The 27549-nt window shown below is 61.4% G+C and overlaps 1 protein-coding gene across 7 annotated transcripts; it reads right to left on the minus strand.

The window, feature by feature from the left end:
* Positions 1–151: 151 nt before the first annotated feature.
* On the minus strand, positions 152–26781 carry CIC (capicua transcriptional repressor). Of its 7 annotated transcripts, none has more exons than XM_027037625.2 (21): positions 26635–26781; positions 20643–23456; positions 8909–9058; positions 8587–8821; positions 8377–8506; positions 8100–8282; positions 7852–8017; positions 6806–7008; positions 6498–6723; positions 5977–6080; positions 4493–5726; positions 4226–4413; positions 3730–3851; positions 3478–3644; positions 3088–3378; positions 2666–2991; positions 2116–2369; positions 1861–2015; positions 1651–1782; positions 1236–1367; positions 152–1139 (listed from the first exon to the last, which is right to left on the minus strand). In XM_027037625.2, the coding sequence occupies exons 2-21, from the start codon at positions 23443–23445 to the stop codon at positions 772–774; spliced, it is 7569 nt and encodes a 2522-aa protein (XP_026893426.1). In that variant the 5' UTR covers positions 23446–23456; positions 26635–26781; the 3' UTR covers positions 152–771. The 7 variants fall into 7 exon arrangements, with proteins under 7 accessions (XP_026893426.1, XP_053066353.1, XP_053066355.1 ...); XM_053210378.1 differs by lacking the exon at positions 26635–26781 and adding an exon at positions 25849–26002 and having other exon boundaries at positions 2666–2988; XM_053210380.1 differs by lacking the exon at positions 26635–26781 and adding an exon at positions 25849–26002 and having other exon boundaries at positions 1861–2012.
* Positions 26782–27549: the final 768 nt, after the last annotated feature.

Genomic DNA, 27549 nt, shown 5'->3' on the forward strand with positions numbered 1-27549 from the left:
CCACAGTGAGTCAGGGTTCTCGGCCCACAGGGTCCCTCTGATGTGGGGAGGGACTGCATTGGGAGAAAGTGTATAAGCTCCTTGACCGTTTGGGGATAGTACAACCCACCCCACCCACCCCTTCTCCCTTTAGAGTGGGCAGCCACACAAGTGTGTTAAACAGCTTTAATTTCGGCTTCTCGGCACAGTAAGAAATATTGCACATGATCAACATGTTTTGTTCTGGGGATAGGAACAAGGGTAGGGGGAATCACCTTCTTAGAAAGTACAACCCAAGTTGGGAGGGCAGAGGGGGTGGGGAGACAACCCTCCCCATGCCTGTGGCAAAGTGCAGGAGCCCCCACCCCAAACTAACCTGAGTCCAGCCCCTCTGGGGAAAAAAGGGGTGCATGAACTCCCCCCTACTCCACAGGCACCTCTCCCTGTGGCCCAAGGCCCGTGCTACCCTCCAGCTTGTAGCCCTCACATGAGCCATTTTGCATAAAGTACAAGTGAAAAGGTCTGAAGGTAACACACTCCAGGTTATATACAGGGGCTCCGTGGAGGCAGACTGTGCCCCTGCTTCCCCTCAGCTGCCCCCCGTCACAGGGAGAAAGCTGTGGGGGGACGGGGGATAGACAAGAGGAGCAGGCCTCATTCCGCCCCAAACTAGAAAGGACGAAATGGCTTTATTGGGGAGGAGGTAACCATCCTGCCCCCCCATTCCTGCCACCTACATACTGTCCATGTCCTGAGGGGGGTACTGTGGGTCCTGGGATCTTCTTGGGCCCCTCACCTGCCTGTGGCAGCTGTGGAGGGGCCAGGGGGTGGGGGGGAGGGCTGGGGGGGGCCCTCCCAGCCAGGCTGTCCAGGACCTGGCTCTGGGGGTGGAGGCAGTGGCGGGGCAGCCGAAGCTGTGCCAGAGTCCGAGCCAGGTGAGGTGGGGTCGGGGCCCCCAGCGGGGCTGGGAGTGGGGACAGGGGCAGCAGCAGTGCCAGTGGGGGGTGGTCCGGGGAGGGGGGCCTCAGCTCCAGGGGGCTGCTCCGTGGGAGTGGCCGCCTGCATGATCTTCTGGCGCACCTCTCGGATCTTCAACTGCAGACAGACCTTGGAGGGGAAGATGTCTGCGTAGCGTGCCTGGAAGGCTGCCGTGGCCTGGGCTGGGGACAGAAGGACGATGGGGGGCGGGGAGGGCAGGGTGAGATGAGCAGGCAGGTCCTCTTTAGGGGCCCCCCAAGACTCCAAGATACACTCACCCGATGGGAAGAAGCCATGGTCCTGGAAGAGCTGCATGACCAGGGCCCGGCGCTGGTCCAGGGTGCGCCGCAGTGAGGAGTATGGCACCTTCTCGTATTCCAGCTCCCCGAGCACATCCTCGGCTTCCGTACCTGGGAGCAGCACAGGGAGGACAGTCAAGGCTACGGCAGCAGCCTGCTCCCTGCCCCCGCCACCGTCTGGATGTCTGTTCAGCCCTCACTGAATTCTGTAACACAGCAGAGTTCAGAGAAGGCACCTGCCTCTGGACTCCACCAGACCCTAAAACCCACCCTCCCATCCGTGACCGGCTGTCCTTCCCCATCACCACCGTGCATCTGTAACTCCATTGCCAAGACCCCGCCCTTCTTAAAGGTCCTAGGTCCCCCACAGCTCCGCCTGCCTCGGTGCCGGCACCTGTACGGTCAAAGGTGAAGATGTCCCCCTCGCACTTGGCACTCTTAGGGGTGTTGGGCTCTGAGCTGCAACTGGAGCGTCTCCTCATCTTGCGCTTGGGCGAGGTGGGGTCCTCGGGGGCCGAGTCCAGGTCTGTCCAACAGAAGCAGGCTCAGCGGAGGCAGCCCTGGTCTGCCCCCCACTTAACCCAGGTGCCCCACACTCGCCTACCGGTGGAGTTCTTCCTCTTCTTGCGGTAGGAGCCCAGGATGGCCCGGGGGGAGGTGGCCAGAGACTGCAGGGTAGGCGAAGGCAGCACCTCCTCAGGCCGGAACTCAGGCAGCTCAGCAAAGCGCTCTTCGAAGTCCACCTCTGACAGGACCCTGCTGGAGAGCCGGCGGGGTCACCTCCCCTGCCTGAGATGGCAGCTGCCTCCCTCTCCCTCCCGCCCTACACGCTCTGCCACGGAGCCCAGCCCATGCTCACTTGTCCACAGAGTCAAAGGTCTTCTTCAGGGGCGGGGGCCGCACCTTCACCTTCTTGCCGGTACCAGCCGCCTCCTTGCGCTCGGGGGTGTCCCCAGCTGCCCTCCCACTGCTGCCCTCGCTGCTGCTGCTGCTGCTACTGGGGGCTGGGGCCGGAGCTGGGGCTGGGCTGGGAGGGGTGGGAGGCTCCCCACGGCTCTCCAGGCCTAGCCCAGGGACTCGCCAGTCTGAAGATGAGCTGGGGAATTTGCTGGCCTGGGGTAGGGACGGCAGGGAGACGGAGGACACTGGATTCAGACTCGCTGGGGTAAAACCTCCAACAGAGAGCTGGATGCCAACCACCCAAGATGCACAGCTCTGGAGAAGACCCAGCCATACAGACAAGCAAAAGGGACAGAAGAGCTCCCCTCCCCCAACACCCCCAACCCCTGCAAACAAGGACAGAGTTCAGGCAGGTGTGCAGGTAAGAAGGATGGAGCAGAAAAGCAAACAATGGACTGAGACGCCGAGCTGTGTGGCAGCACGATCTGCCTGGCCTGCTTCACACTTACCATGGTCTCCGGGCCCTTGGTGCCTGTCCGCTCCTCAGCAGGCGGGGGTGGTGGGGGGCTGCTCCGGGCTGTGGGAGCCCAGGTCTCTGGGGGTGGTGGAGGGGCTGGCGTTGTGGGCTGACCCTCAAGCTCAGACTCAGGGACAGGGGGCTCACGGGCTGGGGCAGGCTCCAAAGGCTGCCGGGATGCAGGGCCTGACCGCCCAGGGGCACCTGCCTCAAAGGAACCCACAGGAATGCTGGCGATGGCCGCCTTCACTTTCTGGGGGGCCTTGGGGGTAGGCCGCTGGGCCTTAGGGGCCACTAAGCTGTAGGTCATGGAGCCTGCTGGTGGAAAGAAGAGCATTTGCTGAGCCAGGCCTGTCTGGAGCCCACCTTCTGGGTCCTCCAAATCACCCCACCCTGGGTTGGCCTGACACCCACCTGTGGCATTAGGAAAAGGACTGGTAGGGGCCGGGGTGGCAGTGGCAGGGGCCGGTGGGCCCTTGGGCAGGATGGTGGCAGCAGGTGGGGTGGTGCTAGTAGCCACAGTGTAGACCAGGCTCGGGGGCGCCTGGGATGGCTGGGCCAGGGGTGCTGAGGAGGTGGGTGCAGGGCTGCCAGGGTAAAATGCCGTGATGACAGGACCTCCGGGGGCTGTGCAGGTGGGCGGCAGCTGGGGGCTGGGCACAGGTGACACGCCCACCTGGCCGGGAGCCAGCAGCGGGGCTTGGCCTGCAGAGACAAAGAGGAGAGGCGGGGGTCCCAGTTAGGGCCTGGGCCACCTCGGCACCACCCTGGGTCCCCAGCTCTTCCTGCCAGGCTGCCCCTCACCTGAAAGCAGGGGCTGCACGAAGGCGGGTCCGCTGGGCCCCAGTGAGGTGAAGCCTAGGGCTACCGAGCTCGTGGGCCCATACGAGGTGACTGTTCCAGCCTGGCTGGACGTAGGGCTGGTGCCCAGGGGCAACGCGTGCCCACCCGCCGACTGCACGTAGGTGATTCTGCCGCAAGGAGAGGAAGGGGGGAGTGAGGTAAGCTGGCCCCATCTCTGGGCTGGCCTCCAGGTGAGGGCTCAGCTGCCATTACCTGGTAGAGGAGGGCAGCAGGACCTTCTGAGGCTGCGAGGTGGGTCCGGAGAGCGTGGCTGGGCTGAGGGGCGGCACCAGGCCGCTGGGTGTGCTCACGGGCACTGGAGTCAGCTGGATGATCTGTGGGCAAGGGCACCCACAGGCTGAGGTGAGGTGGGAACCCAGAATGGGGCAGGGGAGGACCAAGACCTAGGAAGGTGGATCTCAGCAAAAACAGGGAACACAAAATTTGGCATCCAGACAGAAAAGAACAAAGGAAAAGAAGACATCAAGCAGTACAAGACACAAAGAAAGAAGAAGATGCAGACACCAAGGGCAAAATCAAGATGTACGTATATATTGAAGAAAAAATCCTAAAGACAAAGTTCCAGACACAGACAAAAAGGGAGAAAAGGAAAAGTGACTGAAACAAAGGCACACACAGAAACCGTGGCACAGAAACCTACACCCAGGAGAAGAGGAATGAAGAACAGGTGGAACCAGGATGCCCTTACCTTGCTGGGTGGCTGGGCACCATTCTGCACAGGTACTGAGAAAGGCGGGCTCACCAGGGGCAGTGGCTGGCCAGCCCCGCCACCCCGCACGGACATGCTAGGGGTCGCCAGGGGCACCAGTACCTTCCCGGGTAGCAGCTGGGCGGAGCCACCCGGGGGCGGGGCCTGCACAGGAGAGACTGACTGGGCTGCAAGAGAGAGAAGAAGTTACAAGAGAGCCAAACAGGCCTGAAGCCCCTCTCCTCCGCTGCTCAGCCCAGGCCTCACCTTTGGGGGGTGGGGCGGAGGGTACTGACTGCAGGATGGGGATGCCAGGAGTGGGTGCGGTGGCAGCCAGAACTTTGCCGTTGGTTGAGGTGCCCGGCGGGAGGGTGAAACGGATGCTGGTGGTGGGTGCGGGGCCGCCAGGAGCTGCTGCCTTAGTCCCAGGGGCTGGTGCCGGGGCAGGAGCCACCTGAAGCTGCTGGGGCAGCGTGGGCAGGATGTACTGCACCTGGGTGATTCCCCCAGCTTTGCCCAAGGCACCTGGCTGCAGGATGCCCAGGGGCACTGGCCCATTGGGACCACTCCCAGCACCTGCTCCTGAGCCTGTAGCGGCCCCACTGCCAGGGGCCCCCTGGGCTATGAACTGAACAGCAGGGGGCGCCGGGGCCCCATAACCAGGTGTGCCCACGAGCAGGTTGGTGACTGTGGCAGGAGCCTTCCCCACAGTGCCCAGTAGGGGCCCAGCCACCAGATGCGGGGCTGGCGAGGTGGCTGCTGCCGACTTCTTGTCCGAATACACTAAGCTTACACCCAGAGGGGAGCTCCCAGGTGCTCGGGACCCAGCGACTGGCTCAGTCCTGGCACCTGCTGTGTCACTTGGAGATGCCTCAGCCCGGCCAGAGGTGGGAAAGGGCTTAGAGGCGATGGGCACAGGAGTGCTACTGACAGGCCGCACCACGTTGGTGACCATGGTGGCAGCTGGGCGGGACAGGGGGGCTGCTGGGGCCCCATAGGCCAGTGATGGGGCTGGGGCTGAGGGCATGCGGGCTCCACTGCCTTCCCGTTCCTCCTTATTCGGGGGCAGGACCAGTGTCTGCAGGACACTTCCTCCCCCCCCAGGAGGTGCTGCAATGACCGAGGGGCCTGGTGGCTCCAGGCCCCCCACACTTTCAGGTCTCTTGCGCCGGAAGGTGGCAGGATCCGTTGAGAGGAACCGGGTGGCCTTGGAAGGTGTTACTGGGCCCCCTGCCCCAGGGAGTGGGGGCCGCAGTGGGCCTGCTGTGCTGCCCTGACCTGACTCCTGGGCCTTGAAGGTCCCTGAGCCCAGTGGGAAGGAGGTGGCAGCTGAGGCTGAGGAGGAGGCAGGTGAGGACGAGGAGGAGGATGGGGTGGGCCCATAGCCTTTGCCAAAGGCTGCAGGTGGATCCGGGGGCCCTGGGGGCTCAGGGTCCAGCGATGGGCGGCAGTGGGTAAAGGAAGAACGAATCACAGGCGAGAACACCTTCCGGCCAAAGCCCTGGGTAGAAGGAGGAGACACAACCACATCAAAGAAGCCCGGATACTCACACCCTGCCCATCCCTGTCTCGCCCGGCAGCAAGGCCAGCTGAAGGCCTCAATTCATCCAGGCCGTGACCCTATTCACCACGCGGCAAGTAGCTTGCCCTCTGTGGGCCTCAATCTCCCTGTGTCAATGCACACGAACAGATATTTCCTCTTCCTAGGAAGAGTGAGTGCTACCAGACAACACCAAGTTCCAAGCTCTCACCTTGCTGCCCTCTGGGTCCTCCCCAGAACTGTCTCCGCTCTCGCTGTCGGTCACTCGCTCCTTGCACTTGAGGTCAATGTCAGTGGTGCCGAAGCCATCGTCAGCTGAGGGAGCAGAGAGAACAGCACTGGCATAAAGGCTGGGTGCAGGACTACCCAGGAGGGACAGCATGGAGCCCAGGCTTTGCCCCAAGTCGGCAGTGAGTGTTGTCCATGAATGCTGTTCCTCAGCCTAAGGTGTGCCCACCTGCCCAATGGGGAAGCCTAAGAACATGCAAATAACACTACCTAACCCTGTGCCCGATGGCCTGGCCATCCATGCTCCGGTCTTCCCAGTTTCCTGCCTGGCCAGGAGCTCCCCGAGGGCAGGGCTGGGTTTACTCAGTAGAGCCTGAACTGAATATGCCTCCAATCATAAACAAAGAGAAGAGGGAGCCTGAGGCCTAGATCAAATCTCTGCCCACCCCTCAAACCTCAGCCTGCTGTTCTCTGGGCAGGACTCTGGGCCCTGCCACTGCTCACCAATGACGTCATCATCTCCCTCCTCCTCACAGATGACCATGCGTTCTTCATCACTGGTCATGTCCTCGCTGGCAGCACGCTGGGAACGGGAAGCCCGGGTGGGCAGCAGCGGGGGTCGCCCACTGGCCGCCAGGGCACCTCCCTCACCGGAGGCCGAGAAGGGGCCTGGAGTCCCATATTGGGTGGAAGGCTTTGTACCAGAATAGGATGCAGGGCCAGACACCATCTGCAGGGTAGGTACCGGGAGAGTTCAGAGGGGGGCATCACCTTGGGCAACCCTCCCTGCCCGTCTCCCCCACCCATCACACCTGAGTCAGTTCCTGTAGCGCCTGGCTATCTACTTCCCCACCATCCAGGCTGTGGACCCCACTGTGGGAGAAGGCTCGGGGCCGGGCCGAGCCAGGTCCCCCCACTGTGTGCAGACGCTCAGCCCCACACGAGCCACTCCCTGGAGCCTTGGTATCCGAGCTCAAGAGTGTCTGGGCTGCAACGGACAGGAGCTCCGAGGACACTGCAGAGTAGAAAGAGAAGAGTACTGCAGGGTCCAGAAGCCTTTTACCAGCCCTCAGACTGGCCAAGCCATTCACAAGTATTTCTAAATAATGGACAAGAGGAGTTTGGAAACCCCGGGCCACCTGGCAGAAAACAGATACCACCCACCAGCCCGGCATTTCCCAATGGATTTTGCCCTCTGGGATTGCAAGGAGCAAGCCCACTGCTCCCTGGGAGGCAGGCCTTCTTTGAGTACGAGACTGAAGACAAGTAATGTCGTGCTGCCTAGCTAATAACCAATGGCCGGTCCGAGCCTCCAACCCCTCATCTCAGAGAGAAAGGAGAGCCTCATCCTCAGAGAGCTGCAGGCCGGTGCTCACAGAATCACTCCAAAAAAGTGCCTCAGAATGGCACCATGCACACCAGACACGCTCAGTTGGGAAAAGTAGCCAATGAGGGGCTTCCAACTTTGGTTCTGGGAACCAGCCAAGCTGGAGCTGAGATTCTGGCTCCACCGTCTACTAGTTTCCTGTAATTTCCAGCAAGTGATTTTGCCTCCCTGAGCCTCAGTTTCCTCATCTACAAAGCGGGGCACAGCTTTCAAAATTAGAAATTACACTCTCCTTGACACGCACTACGTGCTCACGAACTGATAATGAGATTACTGTTTGGAAACTATCTCTCTGGACCTCCCTGGCTCCTTCACATAAAACAACTGCCAGTTTCTTTATGGATAAGGGTCCTCAAACAAAACAACAGGGCAGAGAAAGGCTTATGGGCCAGGGGTTGAGCAAAAAAGAGGGTAGTTGGCACCTCTCAGGGAGGGAGGTGACAGGGCAAGAGAGCCAAGGGGCTGACTGACCTCCAGGGGCAGCGGCAGTCCCCGTCTCTGACATGCTCCGCTCCCGAGTCTCTTTGTGCCCTCCTGCCAGCCCCAGGCTGGTGGGCTTGGCCTCTGAGCTGGACTTCTTCCTGTCCTTGTTGCACCACTTCCAGTCCGGATGAGCCTTAAAGTGGGCCTCTTTCACCTGGCAGGAGAGAGCGGAGAGACCCTTCACTCACCCACCCCACCATAGGAAGCTAGGAGGAGCCAGGAGGAAAAAGCGTTACCTGGAAGGCCAGGTCATGGTACTTCTGCTTCTCCTTGGGCCCCAGGGCGTACCACCACTCGCCCAGGATCTTGCTGACGGTCCGGTTGTCCTGGTTGGGGTGACGCTGGTGGACCAGGGCCCGGTGCCGCTTGCTGAAGATCATGAAGGCATTCATGGGCCGCCGAATATGGTCCTTCTCCCGCTGCAGCAGATACAGGCCCAAGTGGGATGGTTAAAACCAGGAGACAGGCTCGGGCAGCCACAGGGTGAGCTGGGGACGGGTAGAGAGGAGGCACCTTGTTGGGGCTGCGTCCATCCTTCTCCGAAGAGGAGTCTCGTTCCTTTGGCAGGGCACTGAGAGACTGAGTCCGGCGTTTCCCGGGTGGCAGGGGCAACTGGATCTCAGGAGACATGATGGAGAGGAAGCTGTGGTGGGAGCGGCAGGGACAGTGAGGGCCACATCTCCAGCCACTCCACCCATTAGCCCCAAGCCTCATGGCACTCACGCATCATCATGGTCACTCTCTGTCTCACTGTCCAGCCGGGGCTCTCCTGGAGGGCCAGGGGCCTCCTCCTCAGTGGTGGGAGGGGGACCCTTTCCAGGTTCCACCACCCCCAAAGTGTGGGGGGGTCCAGGCCCTGGGCTCTCAGGGCACGTGGCTCCAGGTGGCCGCCCAGGATCAGCATTCCCTGTCCCACCTGGTGGCTGCTCGTGAGCAACAGCCGCCGACTCAGCAGGTTCTAAGGGCAGAGAGGCAGATCAGAAGGCTCCCGGGCCATCTGGACCCTAACCCCATGCCACCCCATTTGTGGCCCCCCATTCCTCACCTTTGCTCTGGTTGGAGGCCACTGGGTGGCTGGCAGGTTGCTGGGCCTCACTTGGTTGCACAGAGGGGTCGGGCTGGCTGGGGGCCAGGAAGGGGACTAAGGAGTGCCAGGGGAACACAGCAACAGAGCGAGGTTCCACGTTTGTCCACACTGTGGGAAGAAGCCAGCTAAGCTGTGCAGCAGGAGACCCGGGCCTTGACCCCCAACTCAAGCTCTTTTCCACCCTGGATGAGGTGGCTCCACTCCTCCTTTACACCCCCTTCCTCTATCCCAGAGCCTCGTGGGCTCCTGCGTGCGACATCACTCGAGAAAAACTCCTCCCTGAAAGGTTTCTAGGTTTATAAAAAAGAAAACAGAAGCTAGGAAGGGAAATAGGCCTCACACCCCACTCCCTCCCCCACCTCCACCAGCCCTGCCACCAGGGACCAGGCCAGAGGAATGACTGGCTCCTGTCACAAACCAGGCCATGTTTGACTGCCATCTCATACTCCCAAGGACCCAAAACCTCAGCAGGGCTAGGAACCCTCCCCAGCCATGCTCCGTTCCCAGCACCCATGCTGGCATCTGACGGGGCCCCTCATCTTGGCCTGCGCTCCCTTTCTCTTTCTTGAGAAGACCGTGGCTTGTTTTCCCTTTCTCTTCTCTGATACCCACAGAGCGGGGTATCAGGTCTTTCTCCTGGCCTCCCTCCCCCTAGTACAGACCCCAGGGAGCCAACCTGCCTTTCCGGGGCTAGACACAGGTGGCTCCGGCATCTCCCCCACCCCCTAACAAAATCTACTGCCCTCAAAGAGGCCTCCCAGCACCCCTTCCCTCTAAACCTCTCAGCTTATCTTGAATGTAGCATCTAGCCCCCTTGCCCAAAAAGAGGGGAGGGTGTGGTAAACTCCTTGGAAGAAAAGGCACAGACAATGGGGCAGACAAGAGAACTGTTACAGGTCTGTGCCCAAGGAAAGCAAAAATGCCAGGTGTTTTCTTGAGAATATGCACAGGAAGGCACTTCCCTGCCAGGAGGCCAGTCCTAGGGTTTCAACCTTCTGCCCCAGGACCTGGGTAGTAAGAGGGTAAGCACAGGGCCGGGACCCATCCCTGGCGGGACTCCTGGGGCAGGCCTGGGCTAGAAGTGGGCTTCCCTCTCACTGCTGGCTCCCTGGGGGAAGTGGAACCAGCAGAGGCCCCTGTGAGGGAAGACGATGAAGAGAGAAGGGAAACGCCCTAGCCTTGGTCTCCATCATTCCAGGCCTCCCCCTGATCCGGATCAACCTGACCTGGGGTGACCCCTCTATGCCTTCAAAAGCCGGGACTAAGAGAGCCACTGGCCTCGAGAACGGATTGTGCAAGGGGCTGACAAAAGACAAAGTAGACACCATGTCAACAGAAGAGGGATAAGGAAGCCAACACCGGAGGAGGTCTCAAGACGCTCTGAGGACCCCATCCTTCATCCCTGGGGCACTGGGGACCCAAAAGCCTACTCGGTCCTCCAACCCCAAGGACCTGGACCTATCTATGCCCCTCTTCACTAGGATCTTTCTCATCAGGCCTCCTCCTCTGCTGGGTGGGGAAGAAAGGGACCAGCAGACAATGGGGGAATAGTCCTTTGGTCCTGCCCCTCCTCAGTGCACTGCCCTCCAGGTTCCTGACTCTCTCTGTCTCTGCAGAGCATGCCACAAACACTCCAGCCCATCACTCAGTTCTAAGCAAACAGTGCTTCACTCACTTCTCAAGCCCTGTTCTTAGCCCCACTACTCGATCACAGTCCCTTCCCCCTCTCTTCCACACGTAGGGCCAGCAGGTCTCATGCCGCCCCTATTCTAATACACGCTCCCAAGCCAGTTACTCTGCACTCTTCACCTCCGGTGACAACGGACCTGTTCCACCCCATCATCCAAACACCCACAGCTGTGCCCAGCTACTCCCCTCTCCTCACTCCCATCACTCCCGCTACACTCCCACCTGCCGTCACTAAACGCTTGGCCCAGCCAAGCTCTGTAACTTTCCCGTCACCCCTGTACTCTGCGTCTATCACTCTCATACTATATACCCCTATCCCCGTTACTCCGCACTTAGCACCCCGACACCTTGACCCCGGCAGTCCCAGGGTCCAGGCGCTACTGACCGAACATGCCGAGGCCACGGGAGGCCGCGCCGGACGCGGGCACCAGGGGCCTGTGGGCTGAGTACATGGTCCGGCGCGGGGGGGCCCGGCCGGGGCTCGCGCCTCCTCAGCGGCCGCCGCCACTCCGCCCGCCGCCGGCTCCTCGGCCGTCGCCGCTCGGGCCCGGGGGGAGCCGGAGGCCGTCGCCGCATGCCCCCCCCCCCCGCCGCCCCCCTCCGGCCGCCCCACGCGGGGGTCTCCGCCGGGCGCGCCTGCGCACAGCGTCGCCTGCCTCCCGCCGCCCGGGGGGCGGGGGAGGTCAGAGCGCGCCGGCCCCGCCCCGCCCCCCGGCGCGCGCGGGGGCCGTCACGGGGCGCGCGGCACAGGGGCCATCGGCGCCGCCCCCTCCCTCTCCCTCCTCCCGCGCGGTGCCCGGCGGGCGGGGCAGGCGGGGCGGGGCGCGGCGCGCGTGCGCGGGGGCGGCCCCCTCCCTTCGCTCGCTGGCTCGCTCCCTCCCTCCCTCGCAGCTCCGGCGGGTAACGGCTCTGGCCCCGCGCGCCCCGGCTGCCGGTGCCGCCGCCCCGCCTTTCCGGGCTCCGGGCCCGCGGCTCAGCGCCGGGTCGACCTTCGGCTCCGGGCGGGCAGACGGACCAGCGTGCGTGCGTCCGTGCGCTCCGAGCGAGCCCCGCGCAGAGGCACCGCCGCCTCCCCGCCCCGCCACTACTACGCGCTCCCCTCCCCCCGCCGCACCTCCCCCCGCCCCTTCCCCGCTTCCCCCGCGGCCTTCCGCGCAAGCCCGGCCCCCCGCGCGTGAGCCCATTGGCTGCCGCCGCCGCGCGCGGGTCAGGCCCCGCCGCGCCCGCCCCCATTGGCCGCCCCGGGGGAACGTCAGTCATATGCAAATAAGGGAAGGGCGGGGCGGGCTCCGGTTGGCCTCAAGCCGGCCCCGGGCGGGACCGCGGGAGGAGGGTGGCAGGGAGGGCGCACTGCAGTAAAGGCAGCGAGCCAGGGGGGCGGTTCGGGGCACCGCGCTGCGGAGGCCCCGGGGTTGTGTGTGGTGCTACGTGTGTCCAGTCCACGCGAAGAACACGCTCACGCGCGGCTTGGCCCGCCGGGGCGCGCACGGCGCCGCAGGGCAGATGAACTGCGCGGTAGGGCTACTCAAGCCACCTCGAGCCCTCGCCAACTCACACCAGCCGACTCTCACCCCCACCACACACACACACACCCCTCTCATAGAAAGACTTTTCCTGCCACACCCATTATCTCATACACACTCCACAGACACATGTACCGTGGTCTTATACTCACACTGCCACACACGAAGTCGCACACCTCGAACACCTGTTCACATGTACCTCCCACACCCCCGGCCAATCACTCCCCATCCATCATCATACACACTCGTTCTCACCCATCCTCCACATCACCCATTGCATACACGCCTTGTCATACATGTTTCACCAACGCATATTCTCAATGCCAGCCCACATGAATCATCATACAAACAACATATCAAATAAGCAGTATCATCTCACACACCTCATCACAACCACTGCTTGTCCATCACACACACACCCCACATCCCTCCCACACAACCGCACACACTCTTCCATCTTCACACCCTCTCATGTGGCCTTCCTGGCACCTCCGATCCCGATGCAGGCTACCTCTCACAGATGCCACTGTACTGACCCCACATATTATATAAACTTACCCCAGCGAGCACTACCTCATTACCCTGTCCCATCAGGTATACAGAGTGCCATGGTCATTCATCATCATTCAGCTACACTGCCTGACACTTAGCAGCCACCTGGGACCCTCTAACTGACAGTGTAAGGCAGGGTGCCATGAGCATTACTGTGGGCTGGCCCTACCACTCTAGGCTGGGAGCCACCCCTTCCAGAAAAGGGCCAGGAGGAAGAAAGGAAACTAACACTGGGGCTGCAGTGTGTTGGGACCCAGCATGTATTATACTGTTCACTGAATCTTCACAGCCACTACGGAGGTACACTTTATTATACCCATTGTTCAGGTGAGAAAATGAGGTTCAGAGAAACTGAATAAATTGTGCAAGATCATGCCTCCAGAACATAACAGCCCAGAGCTCCAAATCACCTGCTCTTTACTGAAAATTCAACCTGGGGGTGGACCCAGGCAGACATTCCCAGAGGTCGGGGAATATAGTAGCACAGTGATACAAAGAGAACTACACAACTGGTGAACTATGAAAAGGTCAGAGAGCACACATAGAGACACAGGCAAGGGTCTGGGGCCCACCGGGGAGAGAGGCAGAGGTCTTGTGTCACCCAAGATGGCCCTGGGGTCACATCCAGTAGAGGCAGAGGCCTGGGGTCACACCTGGGCAGGTAAAGGTTGCACAGGCTCAGATGGACAAAAAGTGGGCCCCTACACAGGTGGAGTCAGGGACAGGCACAAACAAAATCCTTTTCCCAGCCTATCCCATCCACTGACAGAGCTGAAGAAATGGAAAAGGGGCAAAACTGGTAATCAGAGCCCAGAGGGGAAGGGAAGGTCCATAGCCCTCTGACCTCCAGAGACTGCAGGGCCAGACACTTGGCTGTGAGCCTGGAGGGGGCCACTGGAGGGACTATTAGGTGACTGCCCCCTCCTCCCTATGCAGCCCCAGACTCAGACCCTCCATTACCTCACTGCCCCAGGGACTGCAATGTGAGGCAGAAATCAAGGCTGAAATCAATGTGTCCCGCTATCTCCCCACCGCTGCCCCCTCCTCTCCCCACCGGTGAGTCACCTACTGGCAAGTTAACCCCTTCCCTACTGCACTGCAGCCTGGGACACAGCTCAGAGAAACACTGCCCCCAGCTCCCCCACTTCTGTAGGGTGAGAAAAAGAGCGAGGTCCTGGCACAGCAGGGAAAGAGGGCCCCACACATCTGGGAGGGTTGCACATCTGGTAGAAGACACAGTGCCCACATAGGAGGGATGGGAAGAGGCCCCTTACAGGGTAGGGTACAGCCAAGTGGGGGCCCAGCCTGGCAGGGAGGGGCCGGATTCCGGGTGGGAAGGGCCCCCCTGCCCTGGGCACTGGGCCAGCCCTATACTTAGCTTCCATTGTTCAGAGTGGAGGAACCCTGGGTGGGGGTGATTAGGGGTGGAGAAGAGAGAGCAGGTCCCAACCCCAGACAGCTCCATCTCTCCAGCCATCCCCAACCCTAACTGGGGCCTCCCTAATTGGAAAAGACTGAGGGGGTTTCCCAAACCAGGGCCCCAGCCCCATGTGAGTGGGGATGCAACACCACCCTTCGCTCAAGGCAGGTACTCAGGCAGAGCTATGGTGCAGCCATCCCCTGCACCACCCCATTACCAATTCCACAAAAGGTTTGGCCCCAAACAGCCCCGCAGCACTACCCCACCCCCAGCCTGGGGACAGGGAGCCCAGACAGAGACACCAACTGCCACCCAGGGTGGCACAGGCTGAGGCCTGCCCAGAGGCCTGGGGCGTACAGCCAGGGATGCTGACAGACTGAGGGACAGGCAGACACACTCTGAACTCACCGGCCCATTTATTGAGCCCAAGAGGCACCACGCCCCTGTCGCCCGTGGCTCCCCACCCTGCTCTCCAGGCCTGGGTCCCCGCCTCGCCTCACCACCCCGGTGTCCCCAGCTCCCCTCATCCGCTCTCCACATACACACCCACCCACCCACCCACCCCGTGCGGCGTCGGCGACGGCCAGGGTTGCCTGGGGAACGAGCCCAGGATTGGGCTGGTGCGGCTCGGGAGGGATGGGGGCCTAAAAATAGCGCCGGGGTGAGTCAGTGTGAGTGGGGCTGGGGTAGGCAGGGGGACTAGGAGGGAAAGAGGCAGGCGAGAGGTGTGGGGGAGGGTCCCCAGGGATTGGGAGATGGACGGCATAGGACGGAGGGGGAATATGGATTTGGGGGTGGAAAGGGGCGGAGGGTGGGGGAGTGTACAGGCACCAGGACTTGAGAGGGCTGGTCGGCGCGGACTGGGGGAGGCGCCCCAACCCGGGCGGAGGAGGGGGCGCCGCCCTGCCTTCTCCTCCCCTCCCCGCGCTCACGAGATTTTCCACTCGCCGCCTGGCCCCCAGCCAGCCCCCGGCGGGCCCCACAAAGCCGCTTTGTGCTGGGAGGGCGGGCGGGCGCCCGGCCGGCCTGACACCCACGCGGGCCGCGGCGGGGCGCGGGCCAGCTGGCACCCGAGCTGTCTGCGTGGGGGGGGGGGGGGCGCCACCCAGCCCTAGGGTGCGGCCCCTTAGGGGTTAATGGCGAAACGACGAGGAAGGGGGGGAGGGTCTCGGCCAATCAGCGTCAGCAGGCGCGGAGGCGGCCAATGGGAAAGACCGAGGCCCCACGTCCGGGGCCTACCCCTGGGGCGCGGGTTCCCGCGCCCCTGGGTGCCGGCGGGGGCTGGGCGCGGCCCTCACGGGGTACCTGTCCGGATCCGCAAAGCCCCCGGTACACCCTGTTTCCCCGGCTGCTTCGCAAGAAAAAGGATTAGAGGAGAGTAGGATCTTGCAGTCAGGAGGTGGCACGGTTGGGATCTGAACCCAGGTCTGCCTGGCTTCACAATCAGCTTTTCTGCGGAAATGGGGAGACAGGGGTTCCCTAGCCCAGGCCCCCGTGGGGAGCGGGAACAGGGGACGGGGTGCGGGCGGAGGAGGCGGCGCGGCGGGCTAGGATCCAGCCGCCTGCGGTGCAGCCGCTGCCGCCGGTGGTAATGGGAGCCAGACGCCGTCGCCGCCGCTAATGCGCCTCCCTCCCGGCCACTAATGGAGCCATTAATGCCCGGGCGCCGGGGGCTCCAGGCCGCACCCCCTTCCCGCGGCGCGCTGCGCATGCGCGCGCCGGCTACCCCCGCCACTTGCCACCCGCAGCCACCAGGAGGCAGCCTGACCCCTCACAGCGCCTGGTGCTGGGGTCTCTTCCACGAAGTCGCTTAAGATTAACTCCAACTACCTCAAAAAACGCCCCTTCCCTTCTCTCCCCTAAAGTCATCCAGTCTTCCCAGTATAGGCCTCCTTCCTCTCCAGGGCAGTCTCCAGGGATCTCTGACACCCAGATCTTAACCTTTTCCCTCTCCTACTCTAAACTCTTGGCTCTTCACGGACTGGCATTCAAACCTAGCCTGGCTAGATGCGTGCTCCTTGGCACCTTTCTGCCAACCCTAGGCTCTAGTGTCAGCTCCAGCTTCAACCAGCCACTGAGAGGTCATGCACTTTCACCCCTCCTGGCCTTTGCTCCTATGGCTGCCTTGGCCAGGAACACCCTTCCCTTTCTTTCACTCTCCTGAAATCCACTCATTCCTCATGCTTCAGCTCAAAGGTCATTTCCAATGAGAAGCCTACCTGTACCTCCCTCATCACGCTGCATTGAGCCACAAAGTTGTCACTATCCTCTGGCTTCCCCAGACTCTGTACCTCCCTCTGCTCTTTGCCTGAGCCTGCATCCATGTCTGCCTTCCCCACCCATTTCCCCCAGGGCTGCTCAGCTTGGGCCTGGTGGAGGGGAGGAGAGGCTTCTGATCAGAGAGATGGAGTTCACTGTTTGAGAGAAAATGGAAATTCTGGTGGGCAGAATCTGGATTTGGGGAGTCAGGAGAACCTAGACTCCTCTTTGGGCCTCATTTTCCCCACCAGGCCAAGCATAGTTGGTGGGTACTGCCTGGTCTCTGAGGTCCCGTTCACTGGGGTATAGTATGTTGGGACTCCATTAAATGGAGCTGGCACCAAATGTGTCTCCTGCAAGGCTTTGAGGGGGTGGCAAGGGTGGTCTGGGTCATGCCCTCTAGCAGGTGGGTGGGCACAGGAGCTGCTTTCCTGTTGTTCCCCCACAGCCGGATCTCCTAGCTTGGCCCATGCAGCCCCCGCGTTCCTGCCTGACTTGGGAACAGGTGCTCGAATGTAGATAGGTCTGCAGGAGGCTCCTGACACCTCTCAACACGTTTCAGAGACAGTGGTGGGCAGGAGGGGGCTCCCAGGCCTGTACAACCTCCCAACACTCCCCAAGAACGGAGTAAGGGACCTAGTACTTGGCACCTGTCCACTCACTTAAAGGGAGGGAGCACCCGATGTGCACAGAGTAGTGGTGAGGGGCTATGATGAGGGCAGCAAGTCTGTCTAAAGAGTGGGAGGAGGGCCAGGGGAAGCCCAGAGACACAGGATCCCAAGACGGGGCCAAAACAGAAGGTGGGACGAAAGCTCAGACAAGGACTGATGTCTAAGGGAGGGACAAACCAAGAAAGATATAGAGAGACAGAGAGAGAGAGAGAAGTCCAGTGAGAAAGACTCAGGCCCAGAAATAGAGAGCTACACAGACAGATGTAGGAACCCAAGGCAGAGACAGATAGACATACAGTGGCTCAAAGAGAGGCAGAACAGGCAGACAGAGGCCTAGAGAGGGGGCACTGCCTGTCAGTACAGCAAAGCCAGGCAGAAGCTGGGAGCTAGAAAGAAGGCCTTGCCAGGAATGGGGCTGAGACATCTGGCCTCCTGGGCTGGGGCTGCAGGCCCTGGGGCGGCTTCCTCTCCTGGGGAGCAGGCGGGAAGAGTCAGAGGGAGGTGGCAATGGCAGCTGGCTGGCCTGGCCACGCACAGAATGTGGAGAATGCCGGCCGCCTGCCCCGGCACGTCCCCCAGCGGAAGCAAATGCCTGGCGGGGGGCAGGAGCAGGCAAGCTGTCCCAGGCCGCCCCCTCACACCTGCTGCCCTGAGTGAGGATCAGGCCTTGGCATGAGCGGGCAGAAAGGGACAGGACCACGACCTCACTATGCCACCGGGCATGGTCTGCCCTTACCTAGGCCTCAGAGGGAAAAGGCCCCAGGTGCCTGTCTACCAAGGGTCTGGGGAGGCCTCTGGGAAAAGAACAAAAGAATCTGCTGGCTGGGAACCTGAGGGCAGCCTGGATACCTCAGCATGGGTGTTGTCAGAGAGGCGCTGCTCAGAACCGCCAGGACAGGCACTGGACAAGTTCTGACGACCAGATGGCCTGCAGCCTCCCTTCCCTGAACCTCGGTTTCCCGCCACCACCGCCCCCGCCCCCCCACCCCACCCCCCCCCAACGCCGGGCTGATAATCCTTTCTGCATAGCATCAGGTGGATTTGGCGAGATGGCCCAACGCCTAGGGCTGGTAAATGCTCAATAAGGAGTGGTTACTACTATTATCGTTATCATTGTTACCGAGACTACTTAAGAGCCTGGGTTCTGGAGCTGCACAGGCTGGGTTCAAATCCTGGTTCTTCCTCTTCCTAGCTGGGTGACCTTGGGAAAGTCACTTAACCTCTTGGGGTGCTCTTTCCTCCTCTGAACACTAGAAATAATAATGGTGCTGACCTCCTGGGGTGTTGTGAGGATTCAGTGAGTAAATGCTCAACCGGCACTTAGCAGTGTACCACGCACACGCACGGGTGGTGCTTGAGAAATTAGGACTTCTGTAACTTCTGACAGTTAAGAGTGCTCTGATCTGGAGATTGGGAGACCTGGTCCAAGGCCCATTCCTGACCCTCCCTGGCTGGATGACCTTAATTAGGACTCTCCTGCCACTTTTCCTCATCTGGAAAAATGGCAGCAAGTAATCCTGCCGGGCCTGCCCTCGGGTTACCACCATCAGTGCCACCCCTCCCCTTGCAGCAGCAGTCAGGGTCACATGACCCAATGCTATGAAGGCAATGTTGGGGGCCGTAAGCATGTGGGGGGGGGGGTGAGGGGGATAGTTAGAGTCCTTCTGCTTCACTCTCTTCATGTGGCTAAGGACAGAAATCCCTGCTGTGCTCACTTCTGTGGAATCTTGCTCCTGTCAACGACAGTAACAAATATAAAAGATGCTGGGGCAGGGCAAAAATACACAACTCATAACCTCAGTATATGAGCATGAGGGGCAAGCATAGCCCCTGTGTCCCTGTGCTCTGGGTCTGGACTGGAGCTCCATGAGGTCAGGGCCTGGGTTCCTTCCTGCAACAGCCTTTGCTGCAGTCCCAGCTCCCACCCAGATCCCCACCCCAACCTCCTTCCTCCCTGGTCCCCTGCCTCTGGTCTCAGGCACTGGAATTCACCGTCCATGGTCAGCCACAGTCAGATCGGCTCAAAACCTTCCATGGCTCCCTAGTGCCCTCAGGATAAAGTTCACAAGTCTCCTAAGAGCCCTCAATGATCTGACCCTTGCTGATGAATATAGCTGCACATCCCCACACTCACCTATCCTCTAAAGCCCTTGACTTCGCAGATTCTACTTCCCTCAAATACTCATTTTGGCCTCAAGGCCTTTGCCCAAACTCTTCCCTTTGCCTGAAGGTCCCCCTTGCCAGGCTCACTTAGAACACCCTGCATAACTCACTTTAGAGACCCTGGCCCTTTCTCCAAGAAGCCCTCCCTGACTTCCCATAGCCTCCTAGCCTTCCCCCACCTCAGCTTTAACCACTCTGGATGCTCACTGTCTTGAGGACAGATCTGTCTATTCCAGGGACTGTGAACCCTGTGAGGGCAGGGCTATGTCCTCAGCACCAACCAGCACAAGGCCAGGCACAATGGCACAGATTGTCAACAGCGAATTAATAAATAAGTAAGTAAGAAGAGGCTAGGGAAGGGGCTGGTGACTGGTCACCCTCCCTGACAGTTGCTCTGACAAGGGTCAACCTGGCCTGGTCTCTGGCTCTCTGGCACAATCTCAGAAGTGTCACTCTCCCTGCCTCTGGCCTCAGCCCTCTGGCCACCCTGGCTTTCCTGAGCTGTGCTCCTCTGGCCTTGGAGTCTTCCTGTCGGCCTCCTAGGAGGCTCTTCCACCCCATGGTTGCTGGTTCCAACTCATCCTTCAACTCTTGGCTTACACGCCCTTTCCTGAGGGCAGCCAGACTAGATTTCACACCTGGAGGCCTGCCCAGCACACCCCCAGCTCCCCTCCATGGCACTGGCCGCACCAGTGATATTTACTGGGCACAGGCATGAAGAGGAGGGCTCCCGTCCTGATCCTGCCACCCCGAGGCAGAAGGCCCTGTTGGAGCCTCCGTCTTCCCATCTGTAACCCAGTACTATAGCCGAGCAGGGATGAACTAGCCTGCCTGGCTTTGAAGGCTGGTTCCAGGATTTGCTAGCCATGTGACCCAGGGCAAGTTAGTGACCTGGCCTCAGTTTCCTCTAAAGGAGCATAATCATAGCACCCACCTGTTAGGGTTATGAAGACTAAAGGAGCTAATATTTCAAAAGGGCTTAAAACAGGCCCCAGTACATTACAAGGTGGATGGGAGGGCTCGGCGAGATAACTCACACGCAATACTTAACATGGTGATGCCCCCACCAGTCCAGTCCTCCAGACATGGGAGCTGTCATCACAATTATCACCTCTGTTACTCTGTTACCCCATCAGGATTGTGGAGGCCTGGCTCCAAAGACTCAGGAAAGGTTTGCTGACTGACAGACCCCTGAGGATGCATTCCCAGCAGGAGGCCTCTGGAAACACTGCACTAGCCTTCAAAGTCCAGTCCCTTGCCCACGTTAATTCCCACTGAAACATCTATGCAGAGAGGAGGCTAATCTCCCCTTAAGCCCCTCTCCAGGTGGGGAGCTCACCTCTCCCGAGAGCCAGTTTGCAAGTGGCCCTGTTCAAAATGAGCCCTCACCCAGCCCGCCCATCCACATCTCTTACCTGTCCCAGGCCGGCCCATGATGACTTCCTTTTTGGGGGCAGGATGGCTGGTGTAGCTGCTGGGCACCAGGACGGGCAATAGGGCAGCAGGTGAGGGGTGGAAGGCCACCGGCTGGAAGGGTGAAGAAGCCAGGCCAAAGGTGGGCATCGGCTGGGCCACAGCAGTCGGCGCGGCTGGAGGCACGGTGATGGGCACGGGGGCTGGCAGAGGCGGGGGCAGGCCAGGCTTCCCACTGGCCACCCCAGGGGGCACTGGGGTCTCTCGGCAACCCCGCCCAGGTCCCGCTGCCCGAGCCTCACCAGCAGTGCCCACCTCCCCTGGAAATTTGGAGGGCAGCGGCACGTCGGGGTTGCGAACGATGACGGGTGAGTCCCGCTGCACGGCAGGAACCCTGCGCACAGAAGGCCCAGGATCCGAGGTCAGGCCGGCAGGTGGGGGCAACAGCAGCAATGGCGAGGGCTGGCGGGAGCGGGAAAAGGGCACGGCGGGTGATACAGCCCGGAAGCCAGCCGGTGTGGAGGGTGTAGGTGTGTGAGACACCGAGTCCACACCAGAGTCCAGGTTGTCGCTCTTGGGGAAGTCTGGGGTGGCTCCTCCGCCCCCTGCGCCAGGGGCCCCCAGTGCCCCCGGGTGGGGCAGCAGCTCTGTCTTCCTCCGCCCAGGGCTGATGGGCACGGTGAAGGTCAGGTTGGTCTGGAAGGTGGGTAGGATGCCAGAAGAATGGCGCTCTCTGGGGGCGGGCGGTGGGGGGTGGGGGCCCAGGTCTGGTGGCGTCAGCACTCCTGCCTTCGGGGTGCTGGCACTTAGGTGGCGGCTGCGAACAGCAGTGCGTTGGATGACCGGTGAGGCGTTGATGGGGCTGAAGTTGGCGGGGCGGAAGCCAAAGAGCGGTGAAGGGGAGGGTGATGGGGCAGGTGAGAAGGGCGACTGTGTAGAGACTGGAGAGAAGGAGGGTGTGCCCGAGCGGGAGCTGCCCAAGGACACAAGCATCACAGCCGCCTCACACTCATCGAACTCAAAGCGTGACAGGTCAGCAGGAGCCACCAGGCGTGGGCGTGAGTCCCCACGGGCCGCCACACTGCTGGCCTCACTGTCCCGCGATGTTTCGTCACCCCAGTCAAACTCGGTGCTGCCCTCGCGTGCTGCCACGCCTGCCGGCCGCCCAGCCCCACCTGGGCCACTGTCCGCCAGGCCCTCCATCTCCTTGGTTCGCATGGACAGGTGGCGCGAGCAGTAGCCCCGCCGCTGCGACTCCTTCATGCAGCCGTCTCGAGAGCACAGCCGCCGCCACTGCTTGCCGTTGAATTTCTTGCGGATTCCGTTGGGTGTGCAGACCACGTCGCCCTTCTTGTACTTCTGCTGGGCAGCTGTCAACGGTGTGCGGGCCCGGGCAGCTGGCGCAGCCCCCTTCTCCAGAGAGGCCACGCTGCTGCTACGGCTGCCGCCCTGGCTTCCCTCCTGGCAGGGCGAGGGCTGCTCCCCAGGGCGGCCTGGGCCTGCAAAAGCCGGTGACTTGGGTGGCGGTGACAGGAGCTGGGGCGGGGGCAGTGGGAGCAGGGCCGGAGTGCCCAGGGCTGGCGGGTGCTTCTCCTCGCCCTCCTCACAAGCCCCCAGGTTGCCACCAAAGCTGATCTTAGAGACCTCAGCATCCTCAGGCTGCTTGGGGTCCAGGGCAGCAGGGCAGGGTGGCAGGGTACCCCCTGGCTCAGCCTGCTCCTCCTCGGGGCCCGCGGGGGGCTTCCTCGGCAGGGTCTCAGGTTCCCAGGGGGGCCGCAGCAGGCGGAGGCTGGAGCGGGCCACCCACACGGCCTCCTCGGGCTCACGGTGTGGCAGCTGTGGGGGCTGTGGCAGGGTGGCTGGTGGGCCCGGCTGGGAGTTGGGGCCAGGGCTGAGGCGGACCTTGTAGGAAGCTGGCTTGGTGGCCACTTCCACCACCACACCTTCACGGTAGGCAGCCACACCAGGCTCCACACAGGTACACACGGCCGTGCCCACCGCCAGGGCGCCTGGCGGCGGCGTGGCATCCAAGACCACATCTACACCGCCGCCAGGTGCCCCCTCGTAGAACGTCAGGGCCCGGTCCCCAGGGAACTGTACCCCTAGGTCCTGGCTTCGGCGCACCTGGCGCACCACGGCCGGCAGGAAGAGGCCATCTCCACGCCGAGCCAGCACCCGCTGGGACCTCAGCTGCCGCAGGTCATATCCACCACTGGTTCCACTTGGGGGCCAGGGACCTGGCCCACAGGCTTCGGCTGGCTCATCCTCCAGATCTGCTGAGTGCTCACTGGCCGTGTCGGTGGAAGAGGAACGGGTGGAGGTGGGTGGCCGTGGAGGTACACCCAGGGTGCCGGCCTCCTCAGGGGTCCGTGCCCGCTCTTCAGGGGCCCCAGCCGCCCCAATGCTACCGCTGCCAGCTCCATGCTCCTCCACATACTTCTTCTTGGGCGCTCGAGACTTGAACGTGGCCGTCTTACGGCTGAGCGAGGGCTCCCAGCGGCTTGCCTCCCCCTCTACCTTGGGGTCCTCGGCTGGGCCTGGGGCTGCCGAGTCGTCAGGATGCAGCTCCGGGAGCAGCCCTTCAGCCCCAGGGCCCCGCTCAGACTCCTCCTCCTCACCCTCCTCAGCCTCTTCTGGCCCCGGAGGCTGCTGCTGCTGCTGCTGTGCCTCATCATCTTCCTCCTCTGGCTTGTCGCCCTCCCCGGCCCCTCGCCGTCTCAGGGCCTTGGCCCGGGTGGCTGGTGGGGACTTGCCACCACTGCCAGAACCTGGGAGGCCGGCACATGCCTTCTTCATTGGCTTCATCTTTTGTCCACCTGCAGATGGGAAGGCAGACAGGGATCATCGGGAGCAACTCAGGAAGTCCCCAGACCCAGTGTCCCCTAAGACTTCCCACTTGCTGAGGCCACTGCCTCAACTCCATGATGCCCAAAGCCTCTTTCCTGGCTGTCCTCAACTCGTGTGGGCCCCTGACTGGCACCCATGTCCCCTGAGTTATATGCTCTGGCTGCTTGGGGACACTTACACATATCTGCTCTCTCTACAGAGGCCACAGCAGGTGTGTGCACACCCTGTAACTGCCCGAGGGGACACAAGAAGCAGTAACAGTTCACGCCTGTACAGCACTCACTCTGCGCCAAGCCATGGGCCAAACTTGATTTTATTAACCCATTTCATCCTCATGACAGTCCTAAAAGGCAGGTGCTACTAATGGCCCTACTTGAGGAAACCGAGGCACAGAGAGCTCAAGCAACTTGCTCAAATTCATCCAGCTAGGAAATGGCAGGGCTAGGGTCTGAACCCAGGCAATCTGGTGGCTCCCGAGTCTGTGCTCCTAACCATTTCAGTGTGCCGCCTGTCACATGATCCAGAGGGCACGCTTCCTTGCACTGTCACTGTCCAGAAAGCACACACACTCATACACACACATGCACAGGAACACAGTCACAGAAAAGGAGGTGACTGGGCTGTGATGTGAGCCTCTCTCCACCCCCACCCCCACCCCTCTGAGCAGCCTGGCATGGCCAGACATTGTGGGAAGGAGTAGGCAGCTGAAAGTCCTGAGGGACGGCTGCCCACTCTTCTCTGCACCCCGGGCCTGCCAGGTATAGCCATCTCCCCAGATCCTGGCAGGGAGCAGGCAGGGGCACGTCTGGGGCAAGAGCTTATCCCCAGCGCTGCCACGGGGCCGTGCATGAGCACACGCACGCGCACAGAGACACACACAGAGGCACACACACACGTCATCACACAGTGGGACACAGAGCTACACCCCAGGGTTTCGCTGTCCCACTGGATGGGAGCCTGCCCCTCCCCCCACAGCACCCAGCGTGATACCAGCAAGCCCAGCCCCCCTTCTGGCCTGCACGCATCCCCCGCCCTCACTGGGCTGCCCCTGGCAGGGTGGCTGAGCTGGCCGGGCCCCCTGGGGCCCCCAAATATGCCCTCCGACTCCAGGTGGGGTAAGTGGGAGAAGGTCAAAGAGAGCAGGGCAAGCCCAGCAAGCCAACCTCACCCACTTCCTGAACAGTCATTACTGCCCGCCCCCTTTCAAGCTGCCCTGAGAAAAGAAAAGGGAAAAAACTTTACTCTGAAGTGACTAAGAGAACCTGAGAGGCCAAAAGGGGGCCTCTGGGAGGGTGGGGGGAGTCCAGGACCATAACTCAAACACAATCAGAGACACCCCTGACTCAGTCTTCAAGCTCCCCCAGGACCCCTGATCTTGTGTTCTCCTACTTGGGGCCTGCTCCTCCTGTGGACCCTGCAAACCCCGCCTGCTCCTTCTCTGGGCCAAACCTGGGGTCCTCACAGGCAGAGTCCGTAGGGCCCGGGGCTTCTCACACTGGGGCAGGCATTCAGGTGCCCAGGACTTGGGCAGCTGCCACCACCTTCTCCCCACTGACCCGCTGGGCCACCGTCCTGGGGACTGAGATGCGGCCCCAGTCCTGCCCAAACACAAACCTTTGCATACCCCACCCAGGGCCTACAACCATACCGCCTGGCACCCTTGGACCTTGCTGCCTGGTCCAGTCTCTTCACCCCAGAAGCCAAACCTTTTTCTTTCCCCTGGGGCCTCCTCTCTTCCTGTCCACCCCACTTTGGATAACTCCCACCCAAGGCCCTGTGGGCCCTCACCTCCTTCAGAATCTGAGCAGTAACTCCTGAAGCCCAGGCAGGCCCAGGCTCTGGTTCTTCAGGGTCTCATGCCCTCTGCTCCCATCAGCCCTCCTGGCACTAGCTTCTCTGCTACTCTCTCTGCCATCCTGTCACCACCTCTACCTCTGCCTCTCTCCTCACAGGCCCTAGCCCCCCTCCTCAGTCACCCTCTCCTTGTCACCCTCATCTATCTTTGTCACCTCTTCCTCCCAGTCACTCTCCGGTCAGCCATCTCTGGACCTGTCACCGTTTCTCTCCATCACCTCTCCTTGTCACCCCTCCAACTCTGTCCCCTCCCTCTCCCTTGTCACCCTGATCTAGTCCTGTCACCCCTACATTCCTGTTACCCATTCTCTACCCACCATCCCCTCTCCGTCACCCCTTTTCTAGCACTCTTCCTACCCACCACTTCATCCACTCTATCCCCCTTTCCCACCATCCAAATCACCTTTTTTCCTCTGTACCCCCTCCCCGTCCCTGCCACCTGTCCCCTCTCGGCCCCCAGCACCCCAAATCCCCCCTGCCCGTGTCAGCCCTGGCCCCGCCCCTCACCTCGGGCTCGGCGGGGTTTCGGGGCGGGGGGCCGTGGCCCCGGCTCGGTCCGGTCCGGTCCCTCCCCGCCCCCCCTCCGGCTCTCCCTCTCGATTCTCCCTTTTTTTTTTTACTCCAACACACAAAATGGTGAATGGACCTGCAACAGCTGGAGCAGCCAGCCAATCACCGGCCACAACCCCGCTGACCGGCGCCGTCCTAGACCAATAGACATTCGCAGCTCAATCGGCTCCGCCTCTCCACGACGAGCGACATTCGCCAAGGCCAATCCCGCCCACCCGGCAGCGCCAGGGGGAGGGGCCAAAGTCCAAGACCGGCCTCCCTCTGGGACCGACACCAACCTGAGCCTACGACCGCCTGATCTGCCTAGGGCCCTTCCCCACAACAAGTGATGGACTTCAGCCTTGGCCAATTGCAGGCCGTCTTAGTGCAGACTGACGAATACAGTACCCAGTCGCCCTGCACTCTAGGCCGGAACCCAGCCTCTGTGAGGGACAGTAGCCAATGAAGTGCAAGAAGGAAGGGCTTAGGGATAGGCTGTCCAATAAGCAGGCTTAGAAGGCGTGGCCTGAGCGTTTGTTGACCGGCTCGTCGCAATTCCTGCTGGGAATGGTAGTCTTCTTACGTCTCCGGCCCATAGTCGATAGTACAAAGCAGACTACAACTCCCATGTGACAGAGTGCTGTAGCACCAAAGAACCCGGGCGAGGAGAAAAAGTCGGACAGGGCAGTTCCTGTAAGTCTCACTGCACACCAGGAGCATCTTAGACCCAGGGCCCCGACTCACCCCGATTCCCGGCTCTGGCGTCGCCAGTGGCTCCTCTCAGTGGCGGCGGTAGCGGCACGAGGGGGAGGTGCGAGGAGCAGCCAACCGCCACCCGCAAGCCCCGCAGCCAATCAGCAGCGGGCGGGGCGGTGCAATGACCTCACCGGGTTTTACTCTGTTACCCCTCCCCCACGTGGTTGTTGCTGTCGGTAGCCGAGAGTAGGGAAGTTTGGGGTGGGGGGGAGGGGAGGAGAACGAGTGATGTCACCTTTCCCCCGCTTGATTGGCTGTAGGGTGGCCGGGACTGTGACCAATCAACAGCCTCAGAAAGTCCGGCGCGGCCCCGCGGAAAGCCCTGTTGCCACCGGGAGGGGAGAGAACGTGCGCGTGTGGGGTGGCGCGCGCTGCAGTGGAGTGAACGCGCGCGGCCTGGGGCTTGGAGGACCCTGGAGACAAGTCCCCTCTTCGAAGACTTTGGCGTTTAGGGCGGTGCAGTTTTCTGACAGCCTCCCCCCAGGCTCGTGGGGGTACAAGATGGGAAAATGTAGCGCTTCGGGGCGCTTCACACCACATTCCCTTCACACTACATTCTGTAGAGAGCTACTTTGTGGGTGTTCGCTCTTGGCGGGACCGAGATTTTTTTAAGGTCTCAGGTTAGGGGATGGTTCACACGGGGTAGGGAGGAGAGGGATATGCCCCGTCGGTAGTAGATTCCGGCAGCCCAAATCTGGGGCTTACACCAGGTATGGGGCTGTCTGCAGGGCATCCAAACTCTCCACGTTGGATTTGCCCTAAATAGAGGGTAATGGGGAGCAGTGGTCACTGGCCTTAGGAGAGGCTTTTGCTGCCTGTGATGGGTTCCCGGTATCCACACAGGATTCACATCACTTGAGAAGCCAATGCACCCAGTCTGTTGCAGGTGCACACGGTACAACA

Source organism: Acinonyx jubatus, chromosome E2, assembly GCF_027475565.1.
Source record: "Acinonyx jubatus isolate Ajub_Pintada_27869175 chromosome E2, VMU_Ajub_asm_v1.0, whole genome shotgun sequence".
Classification (NCBI taxonomy): Eukaryota; Metazoa; Chordata; class Mammalia; order Carnivora; family Felidae; genus Acinonyx; species Acinonyx jubatus.

Coding starts and splice junctions, on each gene's coding strand:
- CIC (XM_027037625.2), bottom strand. CDS start 23,445: ATGAAGCCAATGAAGAAGGCATGTGCCGGCCTCCCAGGTTCTGGCAGT. Junction 4,414..4,492: donor CTCCGCCCCACCCCCCAAAG/GTGAGGCCTGGG, acceptor TCTCTCTTGCAG/CCCAGTCAGTCTCTCCTGTG. Junction 1,368..1,650: donor CTTCACCTTTGACCGTACAG/GTGCCGGCACCG, acceptor TGCTGCTCCCAG/GTACGGAAGCCGAGGATGTG.